Here is a 9,775-nt window from a genome sequence, read left to right on the forward strand (position 1 = left end):
GCTACTCCCTGTGGTAAGTGGTAGCACAGCCCACAGTTGTCGGCATCTGGTGTCAGCATTGGGAGCTGCGCGTCATCTGCCCAATCCTCCTGCACGCAATGCTTCTAATACCTAGTCTTTTTTCCTCCTCTACACCCAAAACAAACTAAAAACGGAAACCAAAAAAAAATTTGGCCCACACCCTTTCTCTTTCTACACCTTTATCTTCTGAACTGTCAACTTTGGACTGAGATCAAGATTTGCAATTTAGCATGAAAGGAATTTATAAGGACAAAATGATTAATGATTGAAATGATAGTTCAAGAGTGGAAAACCTTCTTCAGCTTACAAGATAACAACCCTCCTCTTACACTACAATCGTGATCAAGCACACAAGCTGAAGTTATCAGTTTGCTGATCGCTCGTTGGCAGACCACACATGATCATACGGTTCCCAGAACACAAGCAGATCATATGCAAATATTGTCTATGTATTCATCAAGATCCCACGTGGGCAGTGTATGCTGCTGTAATTATCTTTCAAGGAGAAACACAGCCGCCTCTGGCACACACACTCAATTGGCTCTGTCGGCATGTTGGTGCCTGAGCTGATGTGGAAATTATTTCAAAAGAAAAATATTAAAGAGGTGTGGAATGTTATATTCTGCATTCTGCTTGGCAATTAGAAGTTGCCAGTCTGATTTAGATTTTTTTTTAAATTTCTGGCTTATACTTTTAGATTTTCAAAAACACAATATACTTTAGCTATAACATTTATGAGTTACCCCTGAGGTATAAATAATAGGAAAGCAAAATTGCATTTTCTGAAAATATTGAAGGTCCCATGAAACATTCCCAAAGAAGTAATGTCCACTTAATAATTAAGCAACAAAGAATATGGAATAAGAATTTCATTCTTAGCCAGGTAATGGGCCTTAACTATTTTGCACTTTGTAGTTATGGAAGTAAAGCTGTTAGCATCGTGGAATGTAAAGAAGTGAGAAATATCTATTTATGTAGCTAGCTATGTATCACTGAAAGATTTGGCTGCATCATTAAAATCCTTTCAGTCTAATAAAACCCATTGCCATTGAGTTGATTCCAACTCACAGGGACCCTGTTGTTGTTATTAGGTGGCATCAAGTCAGTTCCAACTCATAGTGACTCTATATACAACAGAACAAAACACTGTTCAGTCCTGTGCCATCCTCACAATTGTTGTTATGCTTGAGCCTAGAAAATAAAATTATGGCTAGTCTCTAAAGGCTGCTAACTTGAAGAATAAAAACTCCTAAAAGTATACGAATTCTAAAAGCCCAGGGTGGACTCGAAGAAGCCACCATTAGAACTAAAATTAGGGAGTAACTTGTACTGAAACTTGAACTTCCCAAAGAAAACAATTATAAAGTAGACAACAACAAACCTGTTTGAAGACACTGGAGAGTGACAAAAGCAAGCAGAAAGTGGAGAGCATTCAAGGATTCAATCCTTAAAAGAAAGGTTATGTGGTTTTTCCCCGAGTCTTCTGCGTATGGATGACTAGAACTCAAGGAGAAAACCAGTCTTACTGGTTTGAGATATTACATGGTGGAGTTTAGGGCTGTTAGAGTAGCTGGAAATCTAGGAGGAAAATTTGGGAAAGGAGAGAGCCACAGTGAGGTAGTCCTAAAATCTGCATTAAATTACCCTCAAATTTTTGGCTGATAATTTGAACTATGCATACATGGAAGAGCTACAAAAGGAGCAAGATAAAGCAGCAACTAGAAGCCGAAAAGAGTCAAGCAGAGATTTCAGCTGTTGCCTCCGCAGGGGGGCACAGCATGGAGTTTGAGTCCCAAGTTAAAGGGCTTTCTACTGAAATCTCAGAACGGCCATATCTTAGGGGTAAAGACTAAATTCCAGTGCTATGGGATTTTTTCTTGGACACAAGGGAAAAGCCTAAATAGAACTACCCTAAAAAATCATAAAACCAAGCCTCCACAAGCTGAAGGTGATCGGCCAGTAATTTAACAGCCTGCTAGAACAAAATTCAACACTCTTCAAAGGAAGACAATAGAATCTAGAGTCTCTACAATATTCAGCATACAACTAAAATATACGAGATACGTGAAGAAACAGGAAATTTTGACTCAGAGTCAAGAGAAAAATCATTCAATAGAAATTGACCCCCAAATAAACCAGATGGTGAAATTAACAGACAAGGATTTTAAAGCTGCTGCAGGTCCCTGGTGGTGCAGTGGTTAGGTGTTTGGCTGCTAACCAAAATGTCGGCCGGTCGAATCCACCAGCTACTCCTTGGAAGCCCCATGGGGCAATTCTACTCTGTCCTATAGGGTCGCTATTAGTCGGAATTGACTCAACAGCAATGGCTTTATAGGTGCCTGGGTGGCGCAAGAGGTTTTTGCTTGTTTACTAACCTAAAGTTGGCAAATTGAACCCACTCAGTGGCTCTGCACAAGATAGGCCTGACAATCTGCTTCCATAAAGATTACAGCCTAGAAAACCCTATGAAGCAGCTCTACTCTGTAACACATTGGGTTGCCATGAGTCAGAATTGACTCAATGGTAACAGGGTTTTTAAATTTTATTATTATAACTGTTTTAGAGGATTTAATGGAAAAGAAGCAGAAAAATGAAAACTATGTATGCATGTATCTATGTATGTATGTATCTATCTATCTATAAATTATGTATAGAACTGAAAACTACAGTATCTTAAATGAAAAATTCACTGGTTAGGCTTAACAACATACTGGAGACAGGAGAAGAAAGGGTCAATGAACCCAACGGACCTGTAGAAGTTTTCCAGTCTGAAGAACAGAGGGGTAAAGATTGAAATAATGAAAAGAGCCTTAAAAACCTATGAGACAAGATCAAGCAGCCTAACATACATGTAACTGGAGTCCCAGAAGAAGAGGAAAAAGAGAGAATGGGGCAGAAAAAAAGAAAAGAATTGAATAAATAATGACTAAAAATTCCCCAAGTTGATCTGAAGAACTTACAGATCAACTTACAGATACTAGAAATTCAGCACCCCTAAGTAGGATAAAAATGAAGAAACCCGTACTCAGGCATATCGTAGTCAAATTGTTGACCTCTCACAGAAACAAGGGAAGAAGGAAGACAATGAATAACATCTTTAAAGGGCTGAAAGAAAATAACTGTCAGTCAAGAATTCTACATCCAGTTAAACTATTCTTCAAACATGAAAGTGAAACAAAGAATTCTCAGATACATATAAGCCGAGAGAATTTGTTGACAAGTGTGATGCTACTTAAGGGGCAAGGTGAGCAAACTGCATTTATCACTAACTGTGTGGTAAGAATCAACATAAATCCAATTCCCATCTTGGAAATAGATCTAGGCTTCACTTTCCCCCATTTCCATTCTTTGTTGCAACTTACTTCCACGGCATTTCCTCTCTGACACTAACTACCCAGAGCTAGGTCACACTTCATGCACGGCCACCTGGAACCAGGTCATCAGTGACCAAGCCATAGGCTCAGGAGTCTGCACAACTCCCTGCACTTCAGACCAGCTGCCCTCCCCCCACTAGTCAACTACATGGCAATGTTTTTGTTTTTAATAACTGTCTTAGTTATCTAGTGCTGTGTCTTAGTCATCTAGTGCTGCTATAACAGAAATACTACAAGTGGATGCCTTTAACAAAGAGAAATTTATTTCTTCACAGTAAAGTAGGCTAAAAGTCCAAATTCAGGGCATCCGCTCCAGGGGAAGGCTTTCTCTGTCAACCTTCTCATCAATGTTCTGCTGGACTAGGAGCTTCTTTGCGCAGGGACCCCAGGTCCAAAGGACACGCTGTGCTCCTGGCACTGCTTTCTTGGTGGTATGAGGTACCCCTGTCTCTCTGCTCACTTCTCTCTTTTATATCTCAAGAGATTGCCTCAGGACACAATCTAATCTTTTAGATTGAGTCCTGCTTCACTAACACAACTGCCGCCCATCCTCCCTCATTAACATCATAGACGTAGGATTTACAACATATAGGAAAATCACACAATACCAGGAATCATGGCCCAGCCAAACTGATACACACATATTTGGGGGGACATAATTCGATCCATGACATGCTGCTATAACAGAAATATCACAAGTGGATGGCTTTAACAAAGAGAAATTTACTCTCTCACAGTCCAGCAGGCTAGAAGTCTGAATTCAGGGTGCCAGCTCCAGGGGAAGGCTCTCTCTCTCTGTTGGCTCCAGAGGAAGGTCCTTGTCATCAATCTTCCCCAGTTGAGGAGTTTCTCAGCACAGGGACCCCGGGTCCAAAGGACATGCTATTCTCCTGGCTCTTGTTTCTTGGTGGTATGAAGTTTCCTGGGTCTCTGCTCGCTTCTCTCTTCTATATCTCAAAAGAGATTGGTTTAAATTGTAGATTAATCTTGTCGATTGAGTCTATGTAACTGCCGCTAATCCCATCTCATTAACATCATAGAGATAGGATTTACAAAACATAGGAAAATCACATCAGATGACAAAATGGTGAACACTCACACAATACTGAGAATCATGACCTTGCTAAGTTGACAGATATTTTTAGGGGATACAATTCAATCCATGACAATAACTATGTTAGAAGATTTAAAGGAAAAGAAGCAGAGAAATAACTAAGTCACAAGCTAGAAGAGACTAGGTCACAGCTAGAAGGACTTTATCCTTCTTCATCAGCTGCCCATGTAGCCTGTCACCTAACCATCCAAAGCTGGGTCTTCACAAGCTAGGACTTTGTCCTTACAACTGCCCTCCTCTGAATTAGCCACTCCAAACTAAGTCAGAGTCTTGTTGCCCCCCGTGGGTTCATTAATTCTCTGTAACGATTCACAAAATTCATGGAGACTATTACATATAATTACAGTTACCCATTTATCATAACCAGAAAGGAGACAAATGAAGAGATACATCAGGCAAAGTCTGGGAGAGGTCCAGGCAGCACAAGGCTCCATTGTCCTCAGGGATGTGCCACACCCTCTCTTGGATCTTCTCACCAATCCAGGAAATCCCGAAGAGAGAAAGCTCCAAGATCCAGGGCCCCTTATAAGTCACTGGGAACCTCAATGTATGCATGACTGCAGCCTCAATACATATGCATGAACAATGAATATGTATGAATGATTCCATCATGCCCCCTCCCTTTGTGAGGCCTGTTGCTAGGATGGGGGCCTGTATAGTCCCTATCATTTACATATATTTAAGTGTTGCCTGGCTATTTTATAAAGCAAAGACCGCTTGACTGCTTTGTCCGACACCAGGAGACCCTCACTATAAGAATACTAAAGGAAGTTCTTCCGGCTGAAGGGAAACGACCAAGTTGGAAATTTAGGCTCTAGAGGAAAAAAATGAAAAGCCCCAGAAATGATAAAAGTGGGTAAATATAAAAAAAGTAATCTTTTTTTAATTTTCTAATTTCACTAAAAGGCAACACATTCTTTAAAGTAAAAATTATAGGATTTTATTGTGGGTTTTAGATATACGCAGATATACAACAGATAACAAACAGTACAAAGGAGGGAGGGAAAATGGAATTACACTGTTGTAAAAATTTCTTACATTTTAGGGGAAGTGGTACAATGTTAACTCTAAGTAGGCTATGATAAGTTAAAGATGCATATTGTAATCCTTAGAGCTAAAAAAGAGGAATTAAAGTGAAATACTAAAAAATATTTAATTAATAAAAAAGGCAGGAAAGGGGTGACAGGAAAGACAAACAATACAACTAGAAAACAAATAGACTAGCAACAACGTGAATCTCAAAAACCTTATGTTAAAGGAAAAGAGCCAAACAAAAGAGTAGATGCTTCATGAGTTCTAGTAGTAAAAAATGCTCAAGATCAGCGTAGGGTAATAGAAATCAGAACAGTGGTTGCTTACGAGGGGTGGGTGCCTGGGAAGAGGCAAAAGAGAACTTTCTGGATTGATGGAAATTTATATCTTGATTGAGGTGGTGACTTACACTGTAGTATACATTTATTAAAATTCATAGACCGTACACTTAAGATCTGTGCACTTCACTGTATGTAAATTTTACATCAAGTAAAAAAACCCTCAAATCAAATTCTGGAGGGGCCTCCGGTTATAAACTTTGACCAACAGAGGGCGCTCGGAGCCCACCAAACATGCTTTTGGGCTCGAGCTACTTTGGGATGCAAATCAGACCACCTCTGGTCTCAAGTCTCCAAGGTGGATCTCGCAGCTCCCCAATAGCTCCCCCTCGATACCCGAGCTTCCCCACCCGAGGCTTCACGGGTTCGTCCGTTTCACCTGGCCATGCCCTGCTTTTCGGCTGATAAGCAGCGCGTGGTTAATGGCAATGATCTTTTCCGCCGCACCTCCGAGGAATACAGATAGGAGGTTGGGAGTGGGCGTGTGCAGCCTGGAGGCGTACCTGCCCCCCTAAGGTCCTCTCTTGATTTGATCGCTTTTAAATTGGAAGTGGGAACGTAATGGAAACTTCCACACTGTTCTCGACATCTTCATTTTTACCTTCTTACCTCGCTTTGGTTGCTATGAAATATTCCCACGCAAGGGCTGCGGGGGAGGAAGATGACAGCGGGGGAGGCACGGAAGGAATTTCCCTCAGGGAGGTAGGGTGCGGGGCGTTGTCCCGGGACCCCGGAATATTATCTTCCTGCCTCATTCTTGTCTCAGAAAGAAGCCAGAGGATGGAACGCCCCAAGTGTCCTTTGCGCCCTCGCCTCCCCCCAGCCCCGGCTCTCTCGGGGCGCAGAGATGCCATTACACCTCACGTGATCCCCGCGCTGGGCCGGTCCTTCAAGAGGCGTCTCGCGGGGTGTTAATTAAAGGTCACAACAAAACCGACCTGCCGGCTCATGAGAAGAAATGTCCTCCCGGGAAATGAAAAATGATACCCCGGAGCAGCCACGTGTGGAGCCTGGCATTTGCCGGCTTCCTGCGCTCCTGGGCGCTGCGCAGGGATGGGGTGGTGGGGTGTCGAAGGGGGACGATGACCGGGCCCTCCCGAGACTCTGGGGGCCCCAGGCGCGGGAGGAAAAGAGCGCAGGCAGGGGCTAGGCGACGCGCCCCCGGCAAGGCCAAGCCAAGGCCAGCTCGCACCACACCCCCTTTCCAGGCCCGGGCCGTCCGCGTGCAGCGCTGCGAATCCCTCAGTTTCCACTGACTGACGGAGTATCCGTATTCTGCTGGGTCCCCGAGCTCACCTGTCCCAGCCCTCAGCGGCTTAGCAAACCGCCGACGGGCCTCTCGCGGGCGTGGGGCGAAGGCCCCCAGTCCTCCGGCTGGTGTCGGGGAGGGTGGCCCACAGGCCGGCCCGCGGTTGGTAGGACAATTCTGGAAAAGGTTTGCAGGGCAGGTCTCCGAGAACAAAGGGCGGAGGGAGGACCCGGCATGTTTGTGGACTTGTTTGTGACTCAATCCCTTTTACACGGCGTTTCAAAAGCAGAATTGAAAGCCTTGCCAGGAAGAGAAAGAACTTGGGGGCGGGGGAGGCTCGGGCGCAGCTTTTCTGTCCAGCCACGCTCCTCCCGCTGCACCTCAACTCCAGGCTCGCGCAGTGGTGTTTCATTAGCGCCCTGGACACGGGCCACTCACCAGTAACTTCCCTGCGAGGCACGAGATTTACGACCTCCCTCCACCGCCCCCCTCGGCTCGCAATGTCAGGCAGGAGCGCCGCAACATAAAATGGAGCCGGGCCGGCGCGGCGGCTGCAGCCAGGCGGCGGGCACCGCGGAGGCACTCGCAGGCTCCCGGGCCGCGGGGCCGCGTTTCTCGAGGCTCCGCGCTGCGCCCCGGCTCACACGCGCGCCCTGACCGCGGACTGCTCCCGGGCGAGACGGAGCCGCCCCCTCTCCCTGCCCTCGCGGAACTGTCAGGCAAAACGGGCAGACGGATATTGGCTCCGCGAGACGCCGAGGCTCCTCCCCGAGTCTGGATCTTTATATTTTTGAAGAATTTCTTTTAACTCAGTTACAAACCTCGGTTAAAGAGACAAGTTCCCACACCCGGCTGTGGTGACGGAGTCCGCGCGCCGGGCGAGGCGAGGCGAGGGCTCGCCCACCTTTCCTGCAGCTGCCGTGCGTGGTGATTTTATCCGTATTTTCAATCGTGAAGGAAAAGGGACTTACTTGGCTGAGGAAAATGCTAATTATCTGGATGTGACCGTGGCGAGAGAACGTATGACTGGAGGAAGCAGAAGATGAGGAAAACCATTATTTGAAGAGGAGAATAAACGACCCCAGCCTTCTCTGAAAATTGGTGCTATTCTGGGGTCAATTTGTTTTCTTCCCTCCAAATTTAGAAACCTTGATTTGAGGGCACAGAGACATCCCCCTACCCCTGGGGAACCTTTCGGGCTTTGAAGACCCTTTGGATGTAGCTTTGGTGGAACATTTAGGCACTCTCCTCTGGACAAATCACCATGAATTCTGTAGCTGCGAATAAAGAGAGGCTTGCAATCTCCACCAGGGGCAAGAAATACGGGGTAAGTTGGGACGGGGACAATGCAGAGACGCTTTCGTAGGCCGTCTCGGCGGGATGTCGTACCCCGCCGGCCTTCGGGAGGGTAGCGGGCAGTCCACAGGTCAGCGCCGCGCAGCCAGCAGCCCGGCTGAGCGCCTGCAGCCCCACTCCCACTGCGGAGGCGCCGCTGCGGGTGCCGACGCCGGTGTGTGCGTGCGCGGAGACGGGTCTGCTGTGAACACGCCGGCCCACTCGCCCTGCTCTCGCAATTTTCTCAGTCCCTTCTTCCCTTCCCTGCCCTACACCCATAACTTTTGCAGCATTCCTGTACTTTTCAGCAGAGTTACACTGAATTTGAGAGCTTCCTCTGAATTCCCTGCCGTTCCTCGGATCGTTTCCCCGCAGCCAAGAGATCCTTTAATTTACCTTTATGATCCAGAGGGCTGTACCCTGAATGAATATAAATTCACAAGACACAGTCCCCACGGATGGGATCTCCCATGATATTGTACCTGGCCCTTGCTAGGGTGGGTGCAGGGTTCAAAAGCTCGGGGCGCTGAACCTATGGATTCCCCCTCCAGAAACCGTTTAAAATCCCTGAGCGAGCCCTTCTCTTCCTGACCCGGCGAGGGGTCGGCCGGAGCCCGGGAACCGGCGCAGGGTGCGCCCGGGCGGGAGGATTCACTTAAGGACAATTAACAAGACAGATGGAGGCCGATTTGGCCGCGGAACTTGAAGGGGCCCGGAATGGGCGCCCCTTCGCGCTCGGCCGGGCTCTCGGTGGCGGGCAGACCCTCATGCAGGCGTCCCCAGCCCGGCCCCCGGGCGGGGAAACCCGCCGCCCCTGCGGCCCCTGCAACTGGCATGTCTCCCCTGACAGGTGAATGAAGTCGGCTCGCCCACCAAGCCCGCGGCGCCCTTCTCCCCTGAGAGCTGGTACAGGAAAGCGTACGACGAGTCGCGCGCCGGCAGCCGGCCCACCCCCGAGGGCGCGGGCTCGGCGCTCGGCTCGTCCGGGACCCCGTCCCCTGGCTCAGGCACCTCGTCTCCGAGCTCCTTCACGGGCTCCCCAGGCCCCGCCTCCCCAGGCATCGGCACCAGCTCGCCGGGGTCCCTGGGCGGCTCGCCAGGCTTCGGCACGGGCTCCCCCGGCTCCGGCAGCGGCGGCGGCTCCTCCCCCGGCTCGGACCGCGGCGTCTGGTGTGAGAACTGCAACGCCCGCCTGGTGGAGCTGAAGAGGCAGGCTCTGAAGCTGCTCCTCCCGGGGCCCTTCCCGGGCAAGGTGAGCGCAGCACCGGGGTGGGCCCGGGGTGGGCCCGGGGTGGGCCCGGTGTGGGCGGGG

General features: G+C 48.2%; 1 protein-coding gene across 1 annotated transcript in view; it reads left to right on the forward strand.

The window, feature by feature from the left end:
- The first annotated feature begins 7,939 nt into the window (after positions 1–7,939).
- Positions 7,940–9,775, forward strand: part of KIF26B (kinesin family member 26B) — a 572,671-nt gene continuing 570,835 nt past the window's right edge. The window contains exons 1-3 of the mRNA XM_004375868.3: positions 7,940–7,982; positions 8,022–8,455; positions 9,314–9,715. Of these exons, the coding sequence (XP_004375925.1) occupies positions 8,393–8,455; positions 9,314–9,715 (465 nt within the window). The 5' untranslated portion in view covers positions 7,940–7,982; positions 8,022–8,392. The remainder of the gene's footprint in view (positions 7,983–8,021; positions 8,456–9,313; positions 9,716–9,775) is intronic.

This window comes from Trichechus manatus, unplaced genomic scaffold (assembly GCF_000243295.1).
Source record: "Trichechus manatus latirostris isolate Lorelei unplaced genomic scaffold, TriManLat1.0 scaffold00039, whole genome shotgun sequence".
NCBI classification, from domain to species: Eukaryota; Metazoa; Chordata; class Mammalia; order Sirenia; family Trichechidae; genus Trichechus; species Trichechus manatus.